At 40.6% G+C, this 16,917-nt stretch overlaps 3 protein-coding genes across 4 annotated transcripts; 1 reads left to right on the forward strand and 2 right to left on the reverse strand.

The window, feature by feature from the left end:
- Window positions 1–4,929, reverse strand: aspdh (aspartate dehydrogenase domain containing). Its single transcript, XM_061699935.1, has 7 exons — window positions 4,841–4,929; window positions 4,563–4,707; window positions 4,360–4,444; window positions 3,123–3,272; window positions 1,764–1,987; window positions 1,539–1,678; window positions 1–168 (listed from the first exon to the last, which is right to left on the reverse strand). The coding sequence occupies exons 1-7, from the start codon at window positions 4,893–4,895 to the stop codon at window positions 131–133; spliced, it is 837 nt and encodes a 278-aa protein (XP_061555919.1). The 5' UTR covers window positions 4,896–4,929; the 3' UTR covers window positions 1–130.
- tmem86b (transmembrane protein 86B) lies at window positions 703–9,820 on the forward strand. Its single transcript, XM_061699934.1, is given in 7 exon segments — window positions 703–1,099; window positions 3,240–3,305; window positions 7,396–7,511; window positions 7,605–7,848; window positions 9,098–9,294; window positions 9,296–9,496; window positions 9,498–9,820. Coding segments are annotated over 5 exon segments (750 nt in total). The 5' UTR covers window positions 703–1,099; window positions 3,240–3,305; window positions 7,396–7,460; the 3' UTR covers window positions 9,555–9,820.
- hspbp1 (HSPA (heat shock 70kDa) binding protein, cytoplasmic cochaperone 1) lies at window positions 9,707–16,644 on the reverse strand. 2 transcript variants are annotated; one of them, XM_061699932.1, is made up of 8 exons: window positions 16,496–16,644; window positions 15,601–15,724; window positions 15,090–15,303; window positions 14,768–14,992; window positions 14,519–14,674; window positions 12,736–12,832; window positions 12,440–12,551; window positions 9,707–10,149 (listed from the first exon to the last, which is right to left on the reverse strand). In XM_061699932.1, exons 2-8 carry the CDS (start codon window positions 15,718–15,720, stop codon window positions 10,069–10,071), a joined length of 1,005 nt encoding a protein of 334 aa, XP_061555916.1. In that variant the 5' UTR covers window positions 15,721–15,724; window positions 16,496–16,644; the 3' UTR covers window positions 9,707–10,068. The 2 variants fall into 2 exon arrangements, with proteins under 2 accessions (XP_061555916.1, XP_061555917.1); XM_061699933.1 differs by having other exon boundaries at window positions 15,546–15,724.
- Window positions 16,645–16,917: the final 273 nt, after the last annotated feature.

The raw sequence follows: 16,917 nt of genomic DNA on the forward strand, positions 1-16,917 counted from the left end.
TGCTCTTCTTTGCTTGCATGTGTGTTTTATTGGACCACAAGAGCCTCTGGCTGTTTACATGGCAACAACCACATGGAATATCCACTGTTCACCTCTATTTGCAGTCGGTCTTCATCGGGCGTTGGATGTTTCAGCACAAATAAACCTGACCCCCATGACCTTTGCAAACTGAAAAGAGAACATATGAAAAAGTCATTTTTGGTTGTGGAGTAATCACTTTTTCAAGTCTTTGTTTTTTTAAAAGTAGGTAAGTAAAATTCTCAGGCATCCTGGTTACCTGCCAAAGTTGAATTGAGGCAACTGGACCCTTTATTTGTGAAGACATTTCACCTTTAATCCATAAGGCTTCTTTAGGTCAAAAGTTTTGGTGTGGCTGGAGAACGACCGTCCTGACTTCCAACCGGTCATTCACTCACTCACCTGGTTTCAAAACACCACTGGGTATAAGCAGATGATAGGTGATGCAAACCACCTCCGTTTGGAGAAAGATTTTCTAGTTCTAGTTTGTAGATGGCTTCTTTTACACTTCTTTTAAACCAGCTGTTCTCCCTATCCAGAATTTTGACATCTTCATTCTCAAAGGAATGTCCTTTTTTTTTTTTTTTTTTTTTAGATGCAAATAAACTTCTGACTTTAGACTAAAAAAAAAAAAAAAAAAAAAAAAGATGCTCCCCGATGTTGTGCCATGCGCTTGTGTAAAGGCTGCTTGGTCCCGCCAATGTAGAGGTCATTGCACTCCTCTAGTCACTGCGCCACATAAAAAGCATTGCTGCGTTTGCGTCATGGGATTTTATCCTTGGGTTGAACGAGCTCTTGTCTGAAGCGTGTCAATGGGTTTGAAATACATTTATGTTATTTTTGCAGACAATCCTTCTGAGTGTTTTTTCCCCCAGCCAGGAAGCCAAGGACCTACCACATTCCGCCTCGTTTGTTTTTTCAGGCACAGGTGTAGTGACAAAGATTGTCTCATTCCACAGGAAGAGTGTGCCCCTAACGAGCCGTTTTGCTGCCAGGCGACAGAACAGGTATGCAGAATGACCGTTCACCAGTCACGGCGGTTGAGCCACAACAACAACAACAACAACACCCGAATGTCTTTGTAAGTACTTTCTCTTTAGATGAAGCTTTAGTTAACGATGCAGACCTGCTGTGATTAGTGCGCACACCTGTGTTCTTTGTTAACATCTCTAGAATGTTGTCATGTGAGGTCCTGCCAAACATGCAGGGTTAAAGTAAGGCATGCACGGTTTACACCAGGCAAGACACTACAGCAGGTAAGTTAACTGGTCATGTAATTACTGCAAAGTAGTGATACTGTGCGTGTAAATGTTTGTCTGTGTCAACCTTATGATCAGCTGGGATTGAGACTGTCTCAAAGCGGAATTTGTATGTAACGATACATCAATGCGGGAGGCATTTGAAAGATTTATTTATTTTTAAGTTGATGGAGTGTTTTCATATGACAGTTGTCTATCAACTGCCATTATTTGATCTAAAATTGAAGTTTGCACTGAATCCTGAGAAACTTGGAAACTTACCAAGTAAACTATTCCAAAATGAGTTGTATGTTGCACTACCGGTTACAGCACCCAGACGGGCTGGATTCTTCCTCACCGTGTGCACTGAGAAACCACCAGGCCCTGTCACCTCCACCTCCACCACATGAAAGTCACTCAACCTGGGCCCAGACGTAGGGTGATTACATCATTTGCGAATGGTTTACTCGGCTGCTTTCCCATGCGGATTATGAGAGGGAGACTCACGCCGTGTCAGACACGATCTCTCCCTGAACGCCGTTAAAGCCGAGCTTCCCTGCAGCCAGTGCCGCCGCCGCCATAGTGTTGACATTGTTGGGAGCGAGAGGGCACAGCTCCGCCACCGAGCCACTAAATAAAACCCGCCTCCCTTCCCCCTCTGTCCACTCAGAGAGGACATCTCCTGTTAGCCGGAAGCAGGATGGATGCTTGGACATCCTTATGAATAAAGCCTGCATACATCCAGAGAGATGAGGATGAAGCTTATTCAGCTAATAAAAATTTCAGAACCATATGAGACTAGTCCAGTGGTTCTCAAACTGGGGTCTGTGAGCTGTGCAGGCTTGGTGGTTTGCAATATAATTTTCAATAAATTGTATCATTTCTTTTTTAAAAAAGGGCATACACATACTGTACATATGGGGACCCAAAAAAAAAAATAAATAAAAAGCTAAACCAATAACTTCTCCTTGCCTTAGCTTTGGGCCACGTACAAGCTCGGATACGATTGTAATGTATCATCACATAAATCTGACGTACTTGCACGCATCCAGCATTTCTAGCTTTCTCATGATCTTTTCTTATGTAGAGTTGTACAGGTGAGGCAATGTGACCTCTGCAAAATAATTGTCCTGGGAGCACATACCTCGGGTCAAAAGTTTCCAACCTAAATGATTGCTTTTACAACGTATAAGTGGGCACAATGTCTGAAAATGTTGAGCCTAAACAACTCTGTGATTGGCTTCTTGTCATACGCACAACAGTGTGAAAATGATTTGCTCATGTTGTCTGCTTCTTAACAGGAATTAAACTTGGTCGTCAATTAAATATAAAAATAGTTGATAGAGGGTTCTGAAATGTTGCTGCAAGATTTATTTATATTTTAGAACATAAGGTATTACAGGAAAAGTCATTTTTAGAGAGAAAAAAAATGTATAGTTATTAGAAAATATAGTCTTTTTTGGGGGGGGGGGGGGGGATAAAGGCACCTCTTTGAGTGTAATATTATGGAAATATAGTTAAATAAATTTTGGGAAATATTACTTTCCCACATTAAACTGATTTTAACATGACTTTTTCTTTAAAAAAAATGCAACTATTACAACATTACAACTTAAAATTGAATTTTCTTCCCGTGTTAAACTTTGACTTCAGTATCATAATATTCCAATTTGATCTTTGAGAAATATTAAATTACTACTGTAAGATTTGCGATTTTGTCTCAAAAAATAGGCAACTTTAGAATTCTTATGGGTGGACGTTAGTTATGGTGTTAGGATTATGAGACCAAGACCCAAAAAGTTTGAGAACCCCTGCTCTAGTCTGCAGTATATGACTCCTGCATGAGTATACTGTAAGCAGTTTTACCTGCAATGCCCCGCTATCATTCAACCTCTGGATGTCCTGACCTCCCCACAACGCGCCACTGGGCACGTAGAGCGTTCTTCCATTCAGCTGCGCCGCCTGACGAAGCTTCTCATTCAGGTCGTGATCAGCAAGGGCCGAGGGGGAGCCGACCTGCAGGAAGGAGGATACCGAGGCCATGATACAGTATGTAACTTCACCTTTTAGGTGGTCCCATCTCCTGCCACGGACACATGTTGGGTCATCTGTCAGTATGAATGCTGAGTCAGTGAGCTTTCCAAAAACTGTAGTACTTGTGTGAGGGCAGAACAGTTCATGTTGATGTCATGGCCTCATTAGAAGATCATATCATTCACTGTGTATCCAGTTTAATAGCATACATGGTATGTATATACACACTTTTTTAAAATTTCCCAACCGAGATGTTTAAAATTTAAAGTGGTGCTCATGACCAGTGATCTTACCAAAGACAATCGGGTCATTCAAACATGAAAATATGAATTCAAAATGTATGTATGACTTCAATTTAGAATTCCTTTTGCGCTTCCATTTTCTGCCCAATGGACAATCCAGTTATTGATTCTATTTGACATGTTTTCCCTCGTTTAAGTTTGTAACCAATTGAGAGTTAATGATTATGAATCAATTATTAACGACTAAACCTCAATTGGACGAGATTTAAATTTTGTCGAGGGGGAATTTATGATCTCTGCTAACATCCATACATCATTTTTTACTGCTTATCCTTGTTAGGGTCGGCGGGCTGCCGAAACCTATCTCATCTGACTTAATCATTTACACTCGCATTAATGCCAAAGGACAATTTAGAGTATTCAATGAACCTAACATGCATATTTTGGGAATGTGGGAGGAAGGCTGAGTACACGGGTAAACCGATAAAATGCAAACAAGCATGGGGAGAACATACAAACGGCCAGAAGCCGGATACGGACCCCAAACCTCACAACAGTGAAGGGTCTATCATTATATGATAGTCAAAATATTTAAATGAGAAAAGGAATAAACCTACCAAAGCAAAAATATGACTATACCAATTCATCAAACTAAGTCATGAGTGCACTGTTCCTGCAGAACAGATCACTTTTTCTGACAATAATAAATGATTACTTTTTTTTTTTTCTTAAATAAAATTATACTACTATCCATTATGTCATGCACTACATCAAATATTTTTCTGTGTTCTTAGTAAAAGGACAGAAAGAAGGGGGGAACGTCTCACCATAAAATGTGAGCGAGACAGGAAGTGGACCCCAAATTCTTTCACCACCCGAGGATGGCACACTTCCACAATGACATCACATTGCCTGAAGAACATTTGTTAAACAAAGTTAGATGTTGATGAGCATTTGGTGCACAATGTCAGAAATATTTAGATCACAATAAGATTTGCATTCATTACTGGCATAATATTTACGTTGGCACCTGTCTGCGAAGGATGACAGGTTACCCAATACAAGCTCATCTGGGACTAAACCTTTCAGTTTCTCACTATTTCGGTTCCAAACAAAAGCCAGAGCTAATCCTAGAGGGGCTCCATCTTTAGTGATTCTCTCCACTAAGAACTGTCCTGCAGGGTGGGAACAAAACAAAAAGACAAAAGTAAACTGCCAGTGGCTTCCTCAGATGTAACGATATTCATGTACAAAGAGCTTCATAAATGTGTATGGCAGTGAGTGTTCATGCTATGGAACAGTTCACACCTAGATTTCCAAATCCTACAATTCCAATACGCAGGGAAGAGGACCCGGCTGCCATTTTCCTGCCCAGGGGATGCAAACGGGCTCATAAAGGTCCGGAACATTCACCTGCATAACAAGGCGGCATATATAAACATGTTTACGCTTAACTTCATATCAACGCTCCCTCAATCAGTGTTATTACTCCACTCACCGATAATCCCACACCTTTCCTGGGTCTCCCAATCTGAATGAAGCACGTCTGACAAAGAATTATGGGAGCGCACACGGTACAAAGTTTGACCCGCAGAGGCCAAAGTTAATCATTAGTTCTTTAGCCATTGGATTGGAATTATCGGCTTTCTAAAACGTCACAAACTTATTTCTGTTTTCTTTTTAGATTTTTTTCAGACTGTCCGCCTCAGTCAAAGGTTGCGGATTGACTTTTCTGTGTGGAATTTGCATGTTCTCCCTGTGCTTGTTTTTTTCCCCCCAGGTACATACTCTGGCTTCCTCCCTCTTCCCGAAAACATGCATGTAACGGAAAACGAAAAATTGTCTATAGGTGTGACTTTGAGTGCCAATGATTGTCTGTCTATTCAGCAGTTTCTCAACCTGTATTGAGCCATGGCATATATTTTAAATCTCACGGGCATACCACCAAACAAAAATCTCCCAAAAAGTATATATACAGAAATAATGTTCTAGTCTCGATTTACTTACTGAAATACGGGCTTGTTTAATTAAACACAAAGATATTATTCTCTTGTATGAATGGCAACCGGTGATTACACAGGCTAATTGTATTTTCTGCCATCAAGTGGAAGAACATTTAATAGTTTTGCCTGTCAACATACATCACTGGCATAGATGGTTGAAAAAAAGATAATCATTGGCAGACCAATTAAGTGAAATTGGATAATGTCCTTCGGCGCACCTGATGCTCTTTCACAGTACACTAATTTGTCACACGACGCAGTGTTTGGGAATCACTGGTCTACAGTATGCAGTATGTGCTCCCTATTTGACTGGCAAGCGGTCCAGGATGTACTCTACATCTTGCCCAAAGTCAGCTGTGATGTGCTCCAGTTTCCTTGTGACCCTGAACAGGATCAGCGGTTTAAAAAAAAAAAAAAAAAAAAAAAAAAAGAGACCGGCTCAGTGTCGCAGTGCAGACTGAAGTTTAGTGGCCAAGTGAGTGATGTGAATGTTCTCTCACAGTTAATTTCTACTGCCCCCACCTCAATGTAAAAGAATATGGTGGTTGTCCACCTTCACAGCTATAACAGTGCCCACTCTTTGACAACCAAGTGTGTCTGTGGGAATCTTTGTCCACTCATCCTGATGTTGGAACTGAGAGAGGTTCCTGTTCATCCCAATGGTGTTTGATAGGGTGGAAGTCAGGGATCTAAAGGTCTTTCACACCAAACTCATCCAAGCAGGGTTTGGGCCTTCCCACAAAAGTTGGATAAAGATGCAATACATGAAATGATTTTAAATATACTGCCAACTGCCTTATCTTCTAATGTACTGTGATAAAATACAGTGAACCCCCTATTCACAGGGAATAGGGACCAAGCCCTGCTCCGAAGCGCAGAAACACGTGATGAACTAACACCCCCTACAAGGTTTTTATATGTCTAAATGAAACTCCTCAACTCCCTTCAACAAAGTTCCAAGGCACCAAGTGCCACAAGATGGCATCTTGGTACCTAGGAACTATGGTGAAGGGAGTTGATATGCCACAGGATGGCGCCAAAATAATACTTTTATTGCATTAGCATGCGCACAGAAACAGCAAATGGGTGAACTTTTCAGTGTATGACAGAAAAACACCACCACTATTGCGAGGGTTCACTGTATCCAGCCATGTATTTTCTATTGTCCATGTCCTCGTTAGGGTCACGGGTGGGCTGGAGCCTATCCAAGCTTATTTTGGGTGAGCAGTGGGGTACACTCTGGACTGGTCGCCAGCTAGTCGCAGGGCACATACACACTCACTCTCGCATTCATACCTAAAGACAATTTAGAGTTTATGATAACCTCACATGCATGTGTTTGGAATGTACTAAGAGGATGCCAGATTACTTGGAGAAAACCCACGTAAGAACAGGGAGAACACACGGACTCCACACAGGAAGGTTGGAGCCTAGAGTCGAACCTCAGAACTGTGAGGCAGACGTGCTGGCTATTAGTCCACTGTGCTTTCTTGTAATATGTGCTGTATAAAGTTATTACTCCATTGTCTTTTATGCCAAAAGCCAAGGTGTTACAACCAACAACTGATCATTTTATGTAACCAGTGCATTGGTTTCTTCACCTTTGCCCTATGTGTTGATATCACTGACGTATTCCCTCTGGAGAGGTCAAAGGTCAACTTTCTGTTCACGATGACTCGAAACAGGGAGAAGGTTGATAATCAGGGACGTAATCGCACAGAAAGGATCAGTCTAAAGTTCACGGCTCTGAAACACCAGTAGACACAGCACAGATTTCCTTCTGACAGAAACAGCAGCACAAGAGGGAGGTCTTTGAGCTTTTTCTGTTTTTTTTTTTTTTTCCCCCCTTCTTCTTCCCAGATTAGTGAAGGCGGCACTGCAAGAGCACAGCAAAACAGGAGGTTGAGCTCTTCCCAGTGGAGAACATGGACATCTTTGAGACAGATGCTTATGACAGGCGGCAGAGAAGAAACACGGTAAGATCTCATTTACATTGATTTGTCATTTTGATCGTTCTAAATGATGATATCATTGATCTGTTCCTATTTTCCTGTTTCCCTCTCTTTCAGTCCCGCGCGCTGCTCTTCTCTCTCACACCTTTCTTTTTGGCCTCAGCCGTGTACTTCTACCTGTGGACTCCAGACTCCCCAGCATCCATCATACTGGCGGGTGTCAAATCGGCACCGGCGCTTCTGCTGGCCGTGGCAGTGCTGAGCTGGAATGGAGGTCAGAGTGTACCGGGTGTGGTGGGAGGACTTGTCCTCTCAGCTGTGGGCGACTGCTGCCTGGTGTGGCCTGAGCTTTTCCTCCATGGTAGGAAACACATTTGTATTTGTTAATTTTAATTCATTTCATCAATAAATTATGTCAATATAACCCCTATTAGGGAGGAGACATAGTTGCAAATAATGAAATTCACAATCAGAAAAGAAAAACCACTGACTTATGAGTTCAGTCAATCCGTTCCACACATTTGCATTTCCATTCGTTCATCACAAAAAGTCTGCCGAATCAACCTAAATCTCAAGTTTGACTTATCATTGTTTTGTGTGTAAACAAACATACAACATTGTGTTAAGTTTTTTTGTGTGTGAGTGTAACAGCCACACTATTCCTACTATGAAACTATATTAATATTTAACAAATATTTGCAAAAAATAAATATATATTTTTAATGAACTAAATACAATTAGTTGAAAACTGTGTGCAAAATAAAAATAAGGGATTTTATGAGCAGTATGTCATGCTAGTGATTATCTCATCATCTCACAGTTCTTAAAGTTGAGAGTTCCAATCTTGGCTCTGGCTTTCTTGTTTGTGGATTTTCTCCAGGTAGTCCAACTCCCATCATCATGCATGTTAGGTTCATTGAACACTCAAAATTGCTCATATGTGAGTGTGAATGGTTGTTTGTCTGTATGGGCCCTGATTGACTGGTGAACATTCCAAGATGCACTCCACCTCTCGCCTGTCAGCTGGGACGGGCTCCAGCTCATGGCGCTCCTTAGGTCAAGTACAATAGAAAATGGATGAATGGATCGATTTTACTTGATATTTGTACGTAAACATGTTCCACACCATTTAATTTTGATATATATTCACACAAAATCACAAACATTGAATAATCTCATTATTTTTATGCAAGTGCATGGGAGAAATGGCATGTAACCTATTTCCGTTAAGTAGGTGTTAAAGTACAATGTAATATTATTTATAAAGCATAATTAAGGATGTTTTTACATAACAAAAGTAGAAAACTCGTGATGGGTGCCCTCATTGCATAATAGGGAAAATGATTGGATTTCACTTAAATGGTCTGTCTTTTTCGTTTTGTTTTCAATTTAACAATCCCAGATTTCACTCTAAATTTGTAAATTGAGATGAGACGATCAGTCATTCCAGTATCCTCTATATACCTTTTTGTCAAACGTTTCTACTGTAAAGAATGCAAAGCTGGGAAACTGACGTATCCGAGTCACAAAGAAAGCACATCTTCAGCCACTCTTCAGCAGCTTTATGAACCTACTGTTTAAACTGTACTACCATATGTCGTCTCTTTTAGGAATGGCTGCATTTGCACTGGCTCATCTTCTCTACTCCGTCACCTTTCTCTCATCCCGTTATGAGCCATATTCATCCTCCTCCTCATGGACTGGCCTGCTATATCTGATCCTGGTTGTGATTGCAGGAGGTGTTTACACATACTTGTTTCCATTTTTGCAGAAGAACCCAAACTCAGACCTCATAACTCCTGCTGTAGGGGGTCTACATTGTCTTAATCACAATCATGGCAATATTAGCCATCAGGACCCGTCGTGCATTTACACTATTAGGAAGTTTGTCCTTCATGGTGTCTGACCTTGTGTTGGCTTTTCAAGAGTTTAAGGTGACCGCATCTGTGGAACACAGTAACACCGTTGTCATGGTGACATATTACTTAGCGCAACTACTAATTAGTGTCGGGGGACATGAGGGCAGTGGAAAACAAAAATGACTTTGCAAAATGGAAGAGGTCCTAGCCAATATTCATGCAGCATTCCTAACTTTGGAAGCATCCAGAGTAACATACTACTGCCTAATACTTGTAGCTGCTGGATGATGACGACACTGAAATGTAAAAATGTTTGTATTGTATGTATTGGATATTGCTTTAAAATGATAACTAAAAATGTTTCTGACTAATTTTATTGCCATATTTGAATATAACAGTGACATTTAAATTCATATTTAAGCAAAAGCTGTTGTGAGCTTGCTATAGCTATAAAAATACTCTTTGTTCATAAATATGGTGTAAAGAAAATTTATGACGTCCATGTACAATATCTGAGTCTTGTTTTAACAGACAACTTAAAATTCCTTTGAGGAGTGAAAACAGTTCCACAGGTATTGAAACAGACATTTTACAAACTACTTGCACTGTCTTACAATACTGAAGAAGTTAACATGTTGGATGCCATGCAGAAAATGACTGACAAACACTTTAACCATAAATCCAGATGATGAATGTATATTAGCACAACAACACATTTGAGGTCAGCGGTCCATCCCATGGTCATCGGGCTGGTGTCCACGGAAACAAGCCACCCTTAAGCGTTCACAGAATTCCAGCTCTTCCTGTTGTGAGGGGGGAAAAAAACAAACTACAGGAATTGCTCTCTTACCAACACATTGTACATTGATAGATTGAAAAACAACAAGTTTCACCAGGCCCTAGCGCCCTCTATTAGAGGCTATTGGTCAAACCTGTTGGCTAATAGAGGGTGCACCATTCCACCACTGACAGTGGTCACCAAATGACTTTACAAAAATGTATATATCCGGAGAATACCTACACAAGCATTGGGGAGAACATGCAAACTCCATACGACAGGGTTGGTCCGAGCAAAGATTTGAACTCAGGACCTCTTGACTGAGGTAACTGGAGAGGGGTCTGTCACTGTTGGAGGACAAATGGGCAAACCACTCTAACACTGTGTTGCCCAATTCTTATTTTTTTCATGAATTGTGAAAAATGCAGAAATCTTGGATGAGTTCCTATTAAGTTGTATCATTTCGTTCTGAAGCAAATTAGTGGTTGTCAGTCTGAGCGAAGGTCATCTACTGGCTATCCTCAAGAGCACATTCTTTCACCACTTCTGCTGTAGCCACCAAGTAAACAGACACAATTAAAACATTTTACAGTTAGCGGCAGTCTGTTCCAAAGTAATGAAATCCAATGTTTTGGTCTTTTTTTTTTTTTTTTTTTTATAATATAAAAGGTATGACAATGCTTACCAAGGACATGGTTAGGGATTTGTCTGAACTAAAACAGCTGCTCATCGCGCCACCACCAAGATAATTTGTTTCATTAATATGTATTTTATATACTGCATTTATTAAATCTATTTTAAAATCAACATTTATATATCAAAACAAATTTGATAAGTGATGAACCTTTATCAGAAAAGTAGGGGGTTGATCAAAACTTTTATACTTTCAAAACCAATTGGGGGGTGGTTCACTTCTATGAAAATGCTATGACTTCTGAAGGGACATTAAACAGACATGTCACAAATGAGAATTTGCATCCAGTAGTGCTGCAATTAGTAATGATTATTCTACTGACAATTCTATTGGAATAATCCAAGTATAAGGATAAAATATAGTTTTGCTTGGTTAAAGAGCAATTATGAATACACAAGAGAAAATGAGATTCACTTAATAACGAATGACAAATTGGTTTCCTCCTTTAGATAATAAATAGTATTTTTCTTACATTCACATTGTGCATATAGAAGGAAAACTGCATTTTCTTGTCTCCAAACATTCCTAGTGAGGCAATTTCAAACGCAAATATAAATAGATTTCAGTTTAAACTTGGTATTTCTTGTGTGTATCAAAAACATCAGGCAATTTCAAAAAAGAGGAACAGGTTTGTCATCTTGTTATAAAGGTACAACTTTATCCAACTGTGGTATCTCAGACGGAACACTAAGGGGGCTCTGTGTAAAAATATTACGCCAAAAAGAGGCAAAGAAGAAAAGGACACAAAGAAGAATCAAGAATGTAGTTTGATGTTGAATAGATGCTTGCTGTGTGCTGATTGATTGGTAAATAAAATGAATAATAAAAAAAGGAAATACACATTAGGTAGTGTGTGAAAGAATGACCTTCTCAACAGGGTGTGAACTCTTGAAAGATAAGAATTAACTAGATATAAACAAGACAGGAGAGGAAAAACTCGTGAAATTTATGGTGTCCAAGTTGAATGGCAAGTTTGTTTGTTGTTTTGTTTATATATATATATATATATATATACAAACAAACAAACAAACATAAACGCATACACACACACGCATACATGTTGTCAAATCGAGTCAAAAAGTCAACTTTATGACCTGGACTTAAAAACATTCACACTTGGGGCTGATGTCACTTCTGTTTGTAACTTATTCCATTTGTATGCAGCATACTAGCTAAATGCTGCTTCACCAAGTTTGCTTTGGACTGTGCTCCACGAGTTGACCTGAGTCTGTCGATCTCAGAGCCCTACTGGGTTTATATTCTATTAGCATTTCTTTCATGTATTCAGGACCGATGCCAATCCTTTATTGAAACATCTTGGGTTTTTTTCTTTACATTTCTGTTGTCTGTTTTTATTATTTGTTGTTATTGATGATACTTCACACTCTTTTTTCTAAACTGTGCGCTCTATCCCAGAGTACCACAGTACTCTGTCAAAACTGTGCTTGCTTTATGTTTTACCACCAATGTTCTTTGTGTTGTGGCTTGCTGTAAATGAAATTGGCCATTCAGGACAAATAAGTCTAACTACTTCAAGTTGAGACGATGTGAGGTGGAAATTGTTGAGCTCCACTGAGTAGCATTCTAGTTTACATTTAAAACAGTAGGTGACATACTGTACCTGACTTTCTTCTTGGCCTTGGAGTTCTCTGGCGCGCAGTCGCAGTAACTCTTCGAGACCGAGAGATGGATCCCTACAATCTTTGAGCCCCTTCACACAGTCTTCCACCAGGCTGGACAGACAAGTGGCAAGGCAGTGCATTCATCATCCATTTTTAAAACATATTTTTTCCTGTTTATGGTCATGGCATATCCCAGCTGACTTGGGCTAAAAACAAACCTACACTGTCATTTACCCCATCATCAATGTCAACTGCTATATGCGGAGGACAGAAGAAGATAAACTCGGCGTCTTACCAGCAAAGAACACCAAGCACGTGCTCATGAAAAGGTGAGTGTGGACAACGCAGCACCGACACCAGCTGCTGCACCATCCCCATGGAGACCACTGTGTCTACAGGAAGAATGAATGACGCAACAAATGAGGTCTGTGATATCCATCTCCAGTGGTGGTAGGTAAATACTGTAAGTACAATTACAATGTTCCACCGCTATTCACAGGGGATAAGGACCAAGTCCTGCAGCAAACAGAGACAATCTGCAAGTAATTGACACCGCCCAAAAAGGTTTATATCTATTTAGGCCACAAGATGGCAGCAAAGCACTACTTTTGTCAAAATCAAACTCTTCAACTCACTTAAACATAGGTCCTTGGCACCAAGATGCCCCGAGATGGTGCCAAAGTCATACTTGTATTGCTTTGGCCTGAGCATTAAAAACAACAATTAGGGGAGTTTTTCAGCAAATAGAGGATAGGTCCCCCCTAACAACATCAACTAGGTGAATTTGTGAATATGCGGGAATTGACTGTACTTTGTTAGAGTACTTAAATAGATTTTCCAGGTATCTGTACTTCAGCATTTATTTCTCAAATAAACTTTTTACTCCCTAAATTTGAAACAGATTATTTTTACTCCTTACTTTGTCGAAATAGGCTTGTTACTTTTTGGAACTTGCCAAAAAGGTTTCTAATTGCCTATAGATTCCACAAGGCGGCAAAGAACGATTTTCCTATTAGAGAAGGCTATGGCTTGACTAAATGAAACTGGCCTCACTTTAACATGAGGCCAAGGAACTAAGATGCCACAAGATGGCGCCAAAGGATTTTTTAAATTATTTTTTTTAATACAGGAAGTCCTCGAGTTACGAGGCACTCGACCTACGACATTTTGACTTTACCATGCCCGTGCCTTGTCCGCCATTTTGTCCCAGCACCGTAGTGTTTCTGCTTAGCTAGTGCTTGTGCGGCGGGAGTATCTTTGCCTTTTTCGCCCTCCTTTTTTCATACTCTCAGCAGTAATGGTAAGTACAGAATCTTTTTTTATTTTCATGTATTTTAGTTTCTTTATACGAAGTGTTAACCTTTCCTGCTACGGTCACCTGACCGTGGTCGGGAGACACAGGGGTTAACTCCCTTCTCTTGCACAGCTGAGCTGGGTGGCAGCAACAATAAAGGCACGAAACACCGATTTGCTGCTTTAATGGCTTTATTAGCTCCTCTGCACATTCAACGTCAACGGGTCCTCCGCTAATCGCTACTCTTCCCCGGTCGCCGTCACTACACTTGCCACTGTACACATTCGCACCTGCGCGCACTCCTTCCTCCTTCGCAGTCCCGTCTCACTCACACATCGACGCACACACACACTGAGCTCGCTGTCACAAACACGTGGGACAATACCCGTAACAGAAGTATTTCGCCGTAAATTTCGACTTGAATGGTAAAATCCGACTTAAGCGGAAAATCGTGTTACGTCGCCAGCGGAGGAACGGAAATCGTTTGTTAATCGAGGACTTCCTGAATTAGACGTGGCTTTGGGCCAAGCACAAAAACAACAAATAGATTAGGTTTTTTTAAACAAATACCAGAGGACAGGTTTAAAAAAATAAATAAACTATTTAAATTGGCACCTTTGCAAATCCCAAACTGCAAATATGTGGGGTTTTACTGTACTTCTACTTAAGTACAGAGTGTGAGTACTTTTGCCACCTCTCTCACATACACAATTTAGGCTACCAGAGGATAGGTTCCTCAGAGATAACGAAAATAATTCAAATAACTCATCATCATGTTTTGCACCTTTTTGTTCAGGATGTGACGTCAGCAGGTTGAGCAGAAGGAACGCCGACTTGGTCTGGAGCTTCTCATGTTCTGACTGCATGCCTCTCATTAGCACTGAGAAGCCATCATGGGACAGAAAGGCCTCCATTCCCGTGTCCTTCTCTCGGACCAGACCTGCAGTCACAACACCAGACGGATGACACGAACATAATCTGTTTGAAATGCTTCACACTCTGCACTGAAGTCACTATTACACACTGCACTCACATGAGACTGCATAAAGGGCTTTGACTCTGACTGTGGGGTGCGGGTCTGAGTCTGTCAGCTGTAGAAGCTTTGGTAAAGTGCTCATCTTTAGCAAGTGATCCTGCACTTGTGGCATGTTCTGGGCACAGGTAGCGATCAGCTGAGCAGCGCTCCGCCTCAGCCTACTTTGGGCATGACACAAATATTTGGACTCGCACACATCCAGGCCTCCCAGAACCATCAGGTCTGTGAGAGACATGGGGACACAAATAGGATACCGTCAATTGCATTAATATTACACTCATTTAATGAATTCATATCATATGAAATAATAAATACTGACCTCTGGCATTGTCAAGGTTCTCACACAAATCTGACAGCAACTCAAAGGCTGATTCCCGCTCATCTTCATCTTCATCTTCCTCTTCCTCATCCCTATCCCCCTCACCGTTCAGTTCCTCCTTGTTCAGGACAGCCAAGCACTGCTTCATAAGCTCCACTTCATCCATCTGCCCTTTGCAGACATCTGCGAGAGCCTCCCTTAGCCACGCGCTCCTCTGAAAGATGGAAAATAAAGACTATCACACCATATTTCTTTGATTAAGATTTCACTGGCGGTTAAACATGAACTATTGAATTCTCTTTTGTTGTATTTGATGCTGCTCCATGTGCATTAAAGTACATGGTGGTTCATCATTTTGGTGTTAATAAGTTCCAGTGTGTTTTAATAAGTTTGCATTTGTTTAAAGCTTGTTAGAGGGGTTAACCTATTTATATATAAAAACAAATAATAAAGCACCTCTATATCTCTATGTGTGTGCGTGCGTTTGGGGGTCAAAGTCCACAGGACCAACCTCCTCCGAAATGGGTTCGACAGGAGCACGCCCCTCTGCACCGGAGCCAGCATCGATTGCCAACTGCAGGACCCCCTGAAGATTCTGAGGGTATCTTCTATTTTGTCCGTCTTCTGCCATGTTGCTTGAAAGGGGGGGGGTGAAATGCATCAAGTAAAAGACAAACAGAGCAGGACCCAAGGTCATACATACACTTTGATCAAATATAAGTTTAGCCCATATTAGCCAGCCCATGTTTAAAAACAATGCTCAATCACCAGTGACTGTCAACTGTTGTCACCCTGGGACCTGCATTTCCCTAAGCACTATTTTGGATAAAAACCGAGTAAAAAATAAATAAATTATAAAACCGAATGTAAAGAAATAAACTGTTTCATAAAGTGTAATTAATTACTTTACTGTAGTATCTCGTGAGTTTAAGCATTCAGGTTAGTTGCGTGTGTGCGTCTGGGTCTTAACTTGGCCCTCCAGCAGCATTCTCATTTAGTATTCGTGTTTGACTGTTTTTCCCGTTCAGTAAACTTCGGTGGCGGCCAAGAAAGGCAACAACAAATACAAACGTCACAACATAACGACATTACAACGGAAGCGAGCGCTCCGGCTCCGACTGTATAATTCGTCCGGGTTAGCGGGGACTCGTGTAATAAATATAAACCAATCCAATTATAAATAGTCAACACGGTGGTAACTGAGCGTGCCTTCCTGTACCGCGTGATGACGCTGCGCAAAGTAGTTAAGGGTCGTATGTCCGGACCATCGTAAACAGGGGATCCCTTTTAACATTTTACTACCTGTCCACAACCCTAACCCATAATAACGGGTCCGAGAATCCAGAATACATACAACCTTCATAACTCTACCTTAAATTACATTACAATGTTCAAATCCAATTTACCTTTAGAGGTTCATGAAATGATACTGAACAAATGTAAACGCGGACTCTTTTTGACGGCCCAGAAGGTGGACGCCTCTTTAACCTAGTAGACACATGAAGACGCTAGAACATTCTAGCTAAAGCTAGCGCATGGGTGGCAACTAAGTAAGCCGCCATGTTTTACCGTAATGGTAAAATTAAAGCCGCAAAGACATTTGGAATTTACAGCTGTCTTTACAGTCAGACGATAGTCGATTAAATTTTTACATTTGTTTTTATTTTAACAGTTGCCAAACACCTTAATAAAGGCTGATTAAATTATTATATTCAAGAAGAAAAACGCTATATTGTCTATGAGCGGATTCAATTACGTACCAGTTGGAACTTGGAACTTTCAGAGAGTATTAGTAGAAGCAAGATAATTAAAAGTTTGTCATTTAAAA

This window comes from Phycodurus eques, chromosome 16 (genome assembly GCF_024500275.1).
Source record: "Phycodurus eques isolate BA_2022a chromosome 16, UOR_Pequ_1.1, whole genome shotgun sequence".
NCBI lineage: Eukaryota > Metazoa > Chordata > Actinopteri > Syngnathiformes > Syngnathidae > Phycodurus > Phycodurus eques.